Below are 13,662 nucleotides of genomic sequence, written 5' to 3' on the forward strand. Positions count from 1 at the left end.
TTGCCACAGGCCAGTGTTTGCATTCTCTGTGTCTAGTGGCACAGGCAGCATTCGGAGACATTGTGGCTAGACTGGCCTGAGGTGGAGCAAGACGGGGTTTGGTGATGGCCGTTCTCATTGCGTATATGTGACGGCGTGCCTCAAGCCTGTTAAAAAGTTATACAGAGTGCTCCACCTACCAGTAAATATAAAAGATAAATTAGTTAAAAGACTGGATAAGGAAATAAGGAGGCAGACAGATAGACACTGGCGGACTGCAGGTAGAAATTGAAGACCAGAATGTAACGTTAACTTGTTTGTAAGTTTCCACTGCTAGGGGTTCAGTCAGCTCTTAACCATTTGGGAGGGAGTGACTGGGCGAATTAAAACTTGGGAAAATCACAGAGAAGAGTCACCTTAGTTAAGGGAGAAGTAGATAACAGTATCTATTTGTGGTCATGATCGTATTAACGCAGAGGTCAGGATATGCTCAGAGGGATGTGTACACATCAGAGCTGGCAGAGTGCCACTCTCTCCTGTTTCCCATCCTTGGGGAGGATGTGGAGAGAGGAATGAGGTAGCGGAGACAAGGAAAATGCATAGTAATCCACATATGACCAGTTCATATGTTTTCAAAACCAACAATATGTATATTGCTCATACCCAGTAGTCATCAATGGCCTTTGTAGTTTTTTACATTTACAAATGCTTAATTATTAACATTTAAAGCAAAATTCTATATTATAGTTTATGAGAAGTGAGGAAATACCTGGTCGGTGCTATGTTCTTGGATTTTTTCTCTAGTCACTGAAAGAGAAAGCAAAAAGAAATTTAACATCAATGTATATAAATGAAGGAAATACGATAATGATTTTGCTCTGTTCCCACTCTTAACTCCAACAGTATTCATGGGCTCTCCGAGCAAGGATTTGTATCACAATATGAACAATTGCAACCACTTCAATAATTGGAATGAAAAAAGTCAAAATGTAAATAAACCATTTTAGACAAATAAAACAAAAAAACTAACTGTAAATTCAGGAAAAGTAAGAGAATGTATTAAACTCTGGCAGAGAAATAATGAAGAAACAGATGAAAAGAACCAAAGAAAAATTTGAACGCTATCCAGTCAAAAGGTTCCCAAACAATGACAAGCCATTCAAGAATAATACTACCACTAAGCTCACGCAAACTTGAGGACTAGTCAAGGAGATTTAAAGGCACAGATGGCAGAAGTGCTGCTTTTAAAAACTATTCTCATACCTGTGAAGATAATAAAGACATTATGTCTTGTTATAGTACTGCCAGAGATTAATTAAAGTACAAGCCAACAGTTCTATAAATGGTATCTTGGTGTGGACAGAAACAAATTAGAGTGAAGTATAAAGGCAACATAAGGGAAAAATAATAAGGATTCTAAAATAATAAACCTCATGCATTGTGAAAATAGCCTGAAAGTGATCAATGTCATGTATAAATAGAAGGAACAAGAATCTTTAATAATAATAAATAACCAATAAACCACTGAGAAAGAGAGGAAAGAAGTTTGGTGGCATTGCAGTTATGATATGCTTGTGAATATCTCAGTATAAAATATACACTTCATTAAATATGTCCTTTAAAATTTTTAATTGAGATAATTGTGCAGTCACATGCACTCGTAAGAAATATTACAGAGCAATCCTGTGTACTCTCTACCCCATAACATCTGAAAGACCTATACAGCACAGTATCACTACAAGGAAATTGACACAGTCAAGATACAGAGAGCTTCCATTATCATTTAAATACGAGAAAAATCATCTCCATTGAGCTCTTAAAATTCTCATAAATTAAAACATACAATTATATAATTATTTTGTGGCCCTATGGTTATGATCGCTGTGGTGATAATTTTTTTCTCTTGCTTACGGATAGTCTTAGCCTGGTGGAGATGTAAATGTTCCCTGGCCAACGCAAGAAAAAAGGAGGGAATCCCACTTCAAAAAAACCTAAGTCATCCCCAAATTTATTCAAATCATATTTGAAAAAGGAATGGAATTTAGGGGATAAATTTTAACTGCATAAGCCATTGCTAATAAAAGATTAAGAAGTATGTGGTTTAGCAACTTTTAATTATTTTTTCTAGCATCTTGAATATACAATGTTTGAAATCTCTGGTTGGATCAACATTATTTTGCTCAGAGGTTTGTGGACTTTGCATACTGATTCTTTCCTGTTTCCCAGTACATTTGCTTTTAGGCTATTTTTATTCACTTTAAAGGAATTTTAATAACTTTCTGTTGACAGCATGGACAGCTGGTCTTGAGAATTAAAGAAAATTCACTTGCTGACTGAGGAAGGAAGTGACATCAATGAGCTTCTAAAGTCAGCCCAGAGGGGGAAATTGGCTTGTGAGAGAGTAGCCTTTCATTGCACTGTATTTATCGAGCGATGCCTTGAGATGCAAATTGCCGTATCAATCAAACCTACGGTGCCTACCTCCGACCAACTTAGTGCAAACTGAAGGAACAATGCCCTGAAACGCTGAGAAGAAAAAGGATGAGAAGCGCAGGAACCTAGGGGCTAAGTGAATTATGGGAGCTCAGGATCCCCTCTCTGTGCTGATACTTCATTCTCTATCAAGCCTCAGTTTCTTTGTCTAGAAAATGAGTTTGATGTAAACTGTTGGTCGAAGTCTTTTTCTATGACAGATGGCTAATAAGAACATGTACTAATATATATATATATATAGTGTAGAGACGTTATCCTGCCATTTCGTCCCAAACAATGCCACCAAACTGCTTTTTATCTCCCACTGACATCTATCCAGAAACAGGGATCTTTAGTTGTATAGCTACTTCCTTGATCTCCTGATATTATTAAAATTGGTATTCATTGTTTATAACTCTATTGCAGAAAAAGCCAAACACCAAATTTGGACTTTAGATAATAATGACAACAGGAATAACAATTATTGTCATTACGGTGAATGACTTAATTCTTCACAACCATCAGAAAATTTTCCTCTGGAGCTGCAGTTAGGTATTTTTCAAAGATAACTGTATTGCAAGTGCATTGAGTATGTATATGTGGGTTGTGTATTGTGAGCGTGCACACATCTGTGTATACACATACACCCGTGTGAGAGGCAGAAAAGTACCTACATACATTTTATGATTATGAACTGAAAAATTAAATTGCTGATTATTTCTTAGCTCATTCTAAAAAGTGTTTGAGGTGACTAGAATGATGGTTCAATCACAGTTAAATAATTTGAATTTGAGTTAACCATCTAGAGTTAAACAAAATTTAATTCAGCCCAAAAGATAGATGTATTAATACTGGCTTCTTTTCCTTATCTTAAAAAACATTTGGATAGTCAATTAAATTTCAAAATTTATAACTTGAACATGTAACAAAAACAGATAAAAAAATATTGGTTAAATAAAAAAGAATAGATGAGGTCTCGACAGCTATAGTCTTCAAGCAAAAGGAATTTCAGATTGTCCTCAAGCCTGAATATGCTCTGATTTTAACAAACTCACTCATTCAATCTATAGCGATATTTTGATGCATGTCTATTTGATGCATGATATAGTAGGCGCTCTGTAGATATAGAAGTAAAGTAGAAGAAACATGATATGCACACTCAAAAAAGCGACAACATAAAATCATGGAACTGTAAGAAATTTATTGGTAAAATGGGTAGTTAGTTAGATCAAAAACAATTTAAATTCTGATATAGTAGAAATGAAAACAGGTGATAAGCTCCTCAGCAGTTTTTGTCATTATTTTTTGGTTTTGACACCAAAAGCAAGGCAAAAAAAGCAAAAATAAATAACTGGGACAACATTGAACTAAAAAGCTGCACAGCGAAGGTTGCCATCAACAAAACGAAAAGGCAACCTATGAATGAGAGAAAATATTTGCAAATCATATATCTGATAAGGAGCTAATATCCAAAAATACATAAGAACTCACATGATTGCACAGTAAAACAAAAACAAACACAAACTAATTTGAAAATGAACAACTCTGAATAGACATTTTTCCAAAGGAGATAGACAGATGGGCAACAGGTACATGAAAAGACGCTCAACATCACTAATTATCAGAGAAATGCAAAGCAAAACCACAATGAGACATCACATCATATCTTTTAGAATGAATATTATCAATAAGACAAGAAATAAAAAGTGTGAGAATGTGGAGAAAAGGGAACCCTTGTGTACTGTTGGTAGGAATGTAAATTGGTGCAGCCGCTATGGAAAACAGTACAGAGGTTCCTCAAAAAATTAAAAATAGAACTATCATATGATCCAGAAATTCTACTTCTGGATATCTAGCCTAAGAAAACAAAAGCACTTACTCAAAAATATATAAGTATCTCCATGTTCATTGTAGACTTATTTATAATAGCCAATATATGAAGATAACCTAAGTGTCCATTGATGGATGAACAAATAAAAAATATTGTATACATATACAATGGAATATTGTTCAGCTATAAAAAAGAATAAAGTCTCACCGCTTGTGACAACGTGAATGGAACTTGAGGGCATTATGCTAATTGAAATAAATCAGCGAAAGACAAATATCTTATGATCTCACTTATATGTAGAATCTAAAAAAGAAACACCCTCAAACCATGCTGATAGATACAGAGAATAGGTTGGTGGTTTCCAGAGGCAGAGAGTGTGGAGTGGTAGAAATGAAATGGGTAAAGAGGGTTAAAAAGTAAAAAAAAAAAAAAAAAAAAAAAATGCATTTAAATCTTGATATAGTAGAAATGGTGATGGATTCACTTTCAGACTTTTTTAGTCCCGACTGTGCCACTACCGAGCTGTATGGCGTTTGGCAAATAACTTCACTCCTTTAATCTTTGTCCTGGATGCATAATGACGGCTGCAAGTACAAATGGTCTCTTAACTTGTTACTTAAGTTCTTTGGCCCTACAAAAGAATAAGGGAGATTGAAATTTTCCATTGAATTGGTACAAATAAAAAAGAGAAGAGGTCACATTTGGTGGGGGTACCTAGGGAGGCTTCATGGAGGAGAGAGCATTTGCTTTGGGTAGGGTATTAACAGAAGAAGATTGGAGGACAGGCATTTTATGTAGAAGGAAAAGCACAGAACCAGGAAATACATGGGACATGCACAGGGGGTAGTAATTGTTCTGTTTGAATATTAGCAAGCAATAGGGACAAAACAGGCCAATATCATGGAGGGCCCTTGATACTTAAGAAGAGATTTGGACATTTATATGGTAGGGAGCGCTAGAAGATTTTTGAGCCAGAGTGATCAGAACTTTTCAGAAGATTAATCTAACAGTGCTATGGCTTTAGGATGGGGAATACTGGTAAGGAGATTGAAGAATACAGGTGAATACGAGACACATGGTGTGAGTAGAGAGGACTTAACAATTCAGATAAGGAACTGGGGCAGTAGGACAGTGAAAAAAACGAATTAAAGGTATTCGCTAATGATACATCTAATAAGGGGTTAATATTCCAAAATTTATAAAGAACTTATACAACTCAACAACAAAAAAACAAACAATCCAATTAAAAAATGGGCAGAAGTCCCAAACAGATACTTCTCCAAAGAGGAAATACAGATGGCTAACAGACATATGAAAAGATGCTCAAGGTCACTAATCATGAGAGAAATGCAAATTAAAACCTCAGTGAGATATCACCTCACACCTGTCAGAATGGCTATTATCAATAAATCAAAAAACAGCAAGTGTTGGCGAGGATGCTGAGAAAAGGGAACACTCAGACATTGTTGGTGGGATTGCAAATTGGTACAGCTGCTATGGAAAATAGTATGGAGGTTCCTCAAAAAATTAAATATGGATATACCTTTTGATCCAGCAATTGCACTTCTCGGTATTTATCCAAAGAAAACCAAAACAATAATTCGTAAAGATCTATGCACCCCAATATTCATGGCAGCACAATTTACAATAGCCAAGATATGGAAGTAACCTAAATGCCTATCAACAGGCAATTGGATAAAGAAATTATGGTTCATATATACAATGGAATATTACTCAGCCATTACAAAATAATGAAATCCTACCATTTGCAATGACATGGATGGACCTAGAGGTTATTATGCTGAGTGAAATAAGTCAGATAGAGAAAGATAGATACCATATGATTTCGCTTATATTCAGTATCTAAGGAACAAAAATAACAAATTAATCAAAAACAGCCTCACAAATATAGTGGACAATTTGGTGATAGACAGAGGGGAGGGAGGTTGGGAGGCTGGGAGAATGGGATGAAGGGTTAAAGAAGTACAAATTACTAGTTGATAGTTGGGCACGGGGAGCATGGCAGAGGGAATGCAGTTAGCATTAATATGATGGCTAAGTGGAGGGCCAGGGGAGGGAGGGAGCAATTGGGGGATTGTTTTATGAACATTGTACATGTCTAACCAATGTACTGTATACTTGAAACTAATTTAAATAAATGAATTTATTTAAAGAAAAGAACAAGAACAACAAAAAGATGACAAATATTTTAAGGTTAGTTACTTGGGAGGAAATGCTTTTAATGCAAAGGTGGAAACAAAGAAATAGGGCCGATTTAAAGAAGTAGATTTGGTAAGTAAGAGTAGAGGTAGATAGATAATTAGCTCAGTTCAGCGTTTGCCGAGTTTCAGATACCATTATGATATTCTGGAGAAGGCAGAAAGTGAGCTTAGGAAAGAGGGACTCTTCTTCAGAGAGATTATAGAGGAAGCTGTAGGATCCAAGAGTCATTTTAAAGTATATAGAGGGGGAAATAAATACCAAATTAGGACTTTGGGAAACAATTGTATTTTATTTAAATAATTTGAGGCCTCATTAGGTAATGGAACATAAATTTTACTTCATCTGCAATGAATAAGAGACACTCTCTTTAAGCTAACACAAGGATTTACTATTGGGAAGTAGCAAGTTAGAAGTTTGGTTTCAGAGCTTAAGTTATCACTGGTCCTGGATTTGAGTCAAAGGCTACAATTCTGACATCAATTCCAGTGTGTGTTTTTTCTTTAACACATTAAAAAATTAACTCAGTTCTCTGCAGATACTGACTGGGTGCCCCCCCCCGCCCCCCAAATTTAACTCAATTCTGACGGTAGCTACCCAGAGATAATGTTAGATTTCACAAGTTAAGAGCTCAGTCTCACAGGATTGTCTTTCACCCCCTATGCCAGTTGCAAGTCCAGGTTGTCACCTGTGTCTGACCCACCTGCTATAGATCAGAGGTCTCCACAATCCCCACCTTGAGTCTGATTAATTTGCTAGAATGGCTCACAGAGCTCAGAGAAATATATTACTTACCAGGTCACTGTTTATTATAAAAGAATATAACTCAGGAACATCCAGATGGTGGAGATGCGTAGAGCAAAGTATGGGCAAGGGAAAGGAGCTTCTATGCCCTCTCTGAGGGATCCACTATCCCAGCACCCCCATGTGTTCACCTCTCTTTTTGGGGTTTTAGGGAGGTTTCATTACATAAACACAGTTGATGAAATTATTGGCCATTGACGATTAATTCAACCTCCAGACACTTTTCTCTCCCCAGAAGTCAGGGAGATGTGACTGACTAATCTAAGGTTTAGTTCCCCTGACAACCAGCCCTCTTCCATAGGAAAGGTCCAAAAGGCACCTCATTAACATAACAAAAGACTTTATTGCTCTCATCACAAGGATTTCAGGAGCTTTGTGCCAGGAACTGGGACAAAGACCAAGTATATATTTCTTATTATAAATCACAATAGCGCAAAGGCAACTACAAGTTCTAGCAGAAAAGATTTAGGCCAATGTCCTTACTTATAAACCAGTGCTTATGAAAGTTTAGGGCTATCTAAGGACACCAACCAAGTTAATGACAGAGCTGAGTCTAGGACACAGATTTTAGTAATGGTCAAGGGTGAGACAAGTACAGTAGAGTTCCCTTATCCTCAGGGGACACGTTCCAAGAACCCCTCAGTAGATACCTGAAACTACAGATAGTACTGAACCCTTTTTTTACTGTTTTTCCCCCGCTAGGCATATATACTTACAATAATATATAACAGCAATACTAAAATAGAACAATTACAGTAATATACATAATATAAAATTACATAAATAATTTTAGGGCCATTATTTAGGCTCTAAATAAATAAGAGTTACTTGAACACAATGTGACACCCCGATAGTCAATCTGACAACTACAAAGGCTACTAAGTGACCAACAGGTGGAGGTGCCGGACAAAGGACGATTCATGTCCTGTGTAGGACAGATAGGACAGTGCAAGATTTCATCACCCTGCTCAGAATGGCATGCAATTTAAAATTTATACATTGTTTATTTCTGGAATTTTCCACTTAATTTTTTCAGGCCGTGGTTTATTGCGGGTGACTGAAAGTGAAACCGTGGCTAAGGGGACACTGCTGTAATCAGAGTGTTGGGGCTTGAGTCTCTGTCTTTACTCTGTCTGTGTGGCCTGGGCAAGAAGCAACCTCTCTGAGCTTCCTCGTCTATAAAATAATGATAACAGACATACTCATATTATTGAATCGGTTTTGGTAATTCGATGAATTAACATATATAAAGGATTTAACATAATATCTGGCATCAGTAATGACTCTAATTCTCATTCTCTTGTATCATAGGACGCACTAGCTAAGGATAATAAAACCAGATTGTTTTGATTCAAGTGGAATATGTTTTTGAATGTGGTTAAGAAGAAGAATAACACATTTCAAGGCATTATTCTATTCTGGAATGATCAGAGTATGGAAGAAAACTAGAAATAATGTGTATTTTCAATGTCAAAAAATGAAAAAAATTAGTCAAATTTAAATTTAACAAATAGTCTAGAACTTTTGTTTAGACAATTAATAAAAGTTAAAATGCTTAGATTCCTATTTTTACAATAAGGCTTAAATACATAGGCATATATATAAGTCCTGCTCTTGGCCTCCAATCCACGACTGACACACTGCATAGGAGAGAGAATCTTGCTACTTCTGATCCAGCGAAGTGGGGATGGAGGGACCAGCTGAAATAATGGCAAGGATTTCCCGTGAGAACTGAGGGGTCAGTGCCTCTCTAGTGAACCTCTTCTGGTTCTCATGCAAAATATGCTTTGAGAAGAAAGGTGTGCACAATTTCCTAGCTTATCTTTCGATACTTCTTAGGGTGAATTATGATATGTTACCTGAGAAAGACTCTCTCCTTCTTCAAACTTCAATCAGGCTCCTCTGAACCTTCTCCACGAGGCCTTGATATTGACCCCATCCTGTCTTGTGCCCATTTAGCCCAATCTTAGCAAGAAACCTTGTTAAACTAAGTAAGTTTAACAAATAAGTAAGTTTAACAAGAGTCATCCCACACTTGATATGTGATCACACTTGATTCCTGATCATGTTTCTCATCCACTGCCTTTGATGTCTAAATCCTTGGCCTGCCTTTAGCAAGAATCTTGTTAGGTCAGTTCAGGAAGAATCCCCCTACCCTTGATGTCCCCTTTTAGTAACTGTCTATCCACTGACCCCCACACTCGGCTCCTAGGCTATAAATTTCCATTTATCTTTGTCTATATTTGGAGTTGAACCCAATCTCTTTCTTCTATTATCGTAACAGTCCTAAGTAAAGTCTTCTTTATCACTTTGTGTCAGAATAATTGTTTTCTTTTACATATCTAACATTTTAGCATTAAATATATTTTCCTTCCTTTATTTCTATTATTTGCCCCAAAACTGCTGATTTTATTGATTCTTTATTAAATTTGCAGATCCCATACACTCTAGCTTCTAATTATTCTTAGTGATGGCTTGACACATTAGTATATATTCAGGAAAACTTTAAATGACACAATCAATCAATGTTTGACACTGACCACACACTGTCACTTATAGTAGGATCCACATTCTTATTAAAAGTAAGGTTTCCCTTATACCCTTAAACTTTGCAAGTGGTAAGAAATATTAGCTCTTTAAAAAAATCAAATGTAGATTTTTGAAATGTGATGCCATCTTTTTCTTTCAATTTCAAGATTTTTTTTTAAATTTTTTTTTTAAACCAACACTGAGTTTGGACAGCTGGTTATTCTTCTCAGCTTTTAGGGTGCTAGAGATTACAGACAATATATGTGAATGTTTTTCAATTACCTCTTTTCCATGCATCAACACTCACCCACTTAAGGCTAGAACTAGCTGAAAGGATTGTGAATGTGCTGTAACTGTCAGTTAGTCACCTAGTTCTTTGTGCGTGATGTAAACATAACCTCTAGAGAGTTTGTTTGCATAGTCTAGATTACGGTTTTGTGGAGAGAGGGTGAGTGAAGACCACGCTTTTTTTGACGGTCCCTTGGTAGGACCAGTGGGTCTCACTGTAGCATGTGGTGGGCACCTGTGGTTCAGGCATCAGACATCAAATGCAAATGGGCAGCATTTAGCTCCATGTGGCACCATATTCTCAGTATCAATATATCAGATCATTTTCTGTACAATATCAACAGGATAGACTCATGATTTTGATGCTTTTATTTCATTTCCCTTACTTTTCTGTATGCTTTTTGACATTTTGAGGAATTTTGCCTTTTATTTACTTGTTTTATATTTATTTTGTGGGGAGGGTGGTAGGATAACATAGAAAGGTGTCATAAAAGGAATCCTGTGGTAGAAATCTTTTTTAACATCCATGAAAGGGTAGAAATAAAGTATAATATGGTCTATGGTTGTAACGTAGCAAATTATTTTTTAATCAGATATTTATTTTACATCATTAAATTAGAGGGAAATAATTTTATTGTTACTTGAATCTCGATTGATTTCTACCTTCTTGCCTTCTGTAAAAAAGAGTTTTGGATTTTAAAGCTCATTATTTTTTTTACTTAGCAGGAAAATGGTGATTCTTCTGTTTTATAATGGTGATAGTATAATTTTCTTTTTTAAAAAATTTCCTTCTACTTAGAAAATGTATATCTCTGGTCAAATATGGTTGTTGCTAGGAAAGTAATAAGCAAGTAACTTAAAGCCACGAAGCCCTAAACCATTTTATACATCGATTGTTATAAGATTTTCTATTTTAAAAAATTTTCCATTCCTCTTCTTTTTTCTCTCGAAAGAACAGAGAACATAAACCTTTAGAGTTTTACATTATAGGTAAATATTACCAATTCTGCTGGGGTGCTATAATGAGTGCCCACATCAATAGAATTCTCCTTACGTTTGAATACACTAAGTGTTATGTATAAATAAGAGTTTAAGATGCCACTTTGTCTCCTCTCACTGTCTTGCCCATTCCTTTATTTTCTTTTAAAGATCGGATCCAAAATATGAAAAAAACCCCATATAAATTTATAAAATACAAATAAAAGAAGTAAACTATAATTACCTGTGATCCTACCACATGTAGATAAGACCTGCTAATAATACTCGTATACCCTTCCAGGCATTTTTTTACTTTTTCAGCAAATGGTATTATCTAACACATAAATTAAAAAATTATTTGTACAAATATATCATGAATAATCTTTGCATGTCATTAAATAGTCTTAATCTACATCATCTTGAATGGCTACATACTATTTAAAAAAATATATCAATGCTTCTTTAACCCCCTCTTTTGAGATGTTTAAGTTATTTTAGTGGTTTTTTTGGGGTAGGAGACCTTATCACATGCAACACTGTCAGAAGAGTTCATGTGAATATACCTTTGAGCACATCTGTGACCCTTCCTTAGCACAAATTCCTGGAAGTGGAATTGATGGGTTAAAGAGTTTAACTAAATGTCTGATACTAATACTAAGAATATTACTAGGAGCCTATTTCCCAGCACTTCTGTTAACTCTAAATTAAAATATAGCTGGTGGCAATTTTTTTAGGAAACATGCTATTTAAGCAATCTTATTGTTTTTTTTTTTTTATTGGAGAAGATGAATATATTTATATAGTTACAGGCACTGATATTTTTTCTACTCATTTCCCTGGCTCCCTTTTCTAAAAGAACATTTCTCTTTCTCATACTATTTTTTGTCTGCCATACATTTTGTGAATTTTTTTCCTGATTTGTGATTTGCCTTTACTTATTATAATGTAATTATTAGGCAATAAAAAAAAAATGAGCTAATGATTGCAACGGCTACTATTGGGTGAGCACTTATATACTAGTACTATGGTAGGCACATCACATGCATTGTTGTTCACTTAGTCTTCCCAAGACTTTTACTAAGATAAGGTTATTGCTATCTCCAGCTGTGTAGATGATGAAGACTGAGGCTTACAGAAGTTAAGGTGGCTAAGCTTATAGAGCTGGGAAGTGCTGACCCTAAACCTCCTGGCTTCTGAGCCTGCCATCATTCCTTTCCTGGTTTCTGCCTTCAGTGTCATGCTCGGAAAGGCATAACTCTGTGCAGCTATTAAAAATAACGAGGTCAATCTGCATGTAACTGTATAGAACAATAACTTCATTGTATTCTCAGAACAGTGTGTATAACTAATATGCTTTAAAAAGTACATATACTTATATATAAATAAAGAAATTAGAGGCGATATACTTGAACACTTGTTATATATAGAGCCTGGTGGGAGAGGGGTGATATCCACTTTTAATTTAGACACATCTGACACATCTGTTTTTTTTTTTTTTTTTTTTTTAATGTTTTATTAGAAACATGTACTGCATTGCTTTGAGAATGACATTTCTGTTTTGGATAAGAAGGTATGGCTGAGGCTCTGAATATGCTTTTCTTCTTGCACATTAGGACAGGAATTCATTCACTCATCCATTTGTTTGACCAAGATACATGTTTGAAAGTCTGATCTGCAATGGTTTTGAGCTGGACATGGGGAATACAAAGATGATAGGGTTTGATCAGTCCCTTCCATAGTTTAGCAGGCAGACAAACAAGATTCCAATATCACAGTTGCTAGGAGCAAGGCAGAGTGCAGTCAGGACAGTAGGGAAGGAGGGTCTGGAGATGTCAGAAAGAACTTCTCAAAGGAGATAGCATTTAAACAGAGACATACTCCTAAAGAACTATCCCTTCCCCAGTTCCCTCTGTCTCTGTAGTGGGACGGGGGCGGGGAGGGGGAGGGTAATACCAATACCAACTTTCCTGGCACTAATCTGGGGTTACTATATTACCTCTTGCGGGTCTGATCCCTCTCTCCTCCCTGACATTTTGGAAGTAGCCCCTTTCTAAATAGTACCTCTTTTACTTTTCTCACCCTGAGTGTGGCCTATGTTTCCTTGGGGACACTTGCTGATACATGGCAGCTTTGGCCTGGGGGCAGCTGCAGCCCCACTGGGCACTGACGGGGCTGAAGGATGTCAGCATTCCTGGGGATGGCCACTTGATCTCAGCAGGTAGTGGGTGATAGATAGTGCTGTGTTTATGAATCAAGTAAGGCAAATTCTGAACACTTCTAGAAATCATTGCTGAGATGGAATGAGGCCAGAGAAACAATTGATCTTATAATGATAAGACTTTTTGCTCATTTGTTTTAAATGCTAAGGCTGATGTTTTCTGAGAAACACCTATTGCTTAGATGAGGAAACTGAGGCTTCAGTAAGTATTTAATTTGCCCATTCATTCAGCAAATACTAAGGGTATACTAAGCACCAGGCACTGTCCTGGGGATAAAGAGTGAACCAAACAAACTAAAATCTTTCCCTCACAGGGCAGATTTGAACCCGTGCCTGCCTACCT

The 13,662-nt window shown here is 36.2% G+C and overlaps 1 protein-coding gene across 4 annotated transcripts in view; it reads right to left on the reverse strand.

Moving 5' to 3' along the window:
- CHST9 (carbohydrate sulfotransferase 9) overlaps positions 1-13,662 on the reverse strand; it is a 221,695-nt gene that overhangs the window by 26,295 nt on the left and 181,738 nt on the right. For all 4 annotated transcript variants that reach the window (XM_016160081.2, XM_016160079.2, XM_016160083.2 and 1 more), the window contains one exon: positions 749-786. In XM_016160081.2, coding sequence (XP_016015567.2) covers positions 749-786 — 38 coding nt within the window. The remainder of the gene's footprint in view (positions 1-748; positions 787-13,662) is intronic.

The sequence above is a fragment of the Rousettus aegyptiacus genome, unplaced genomic scaffold, assembly GCF_014176215.1.
Source record: "Rousettus aegyptiacus isolate mRouAeg1 unplaced genomic scaffold, mRouAeg1.p scaffold_m13_p_12, whole genome shotgun sequence".
In the NCBI taxonomy this organism is placed as follows: Eukaryota; Metazoa; Chordata; class Mammalia; order Chiroptera; family Pteropodidae; genus Rousettus; species Rousettus aegyptiacus.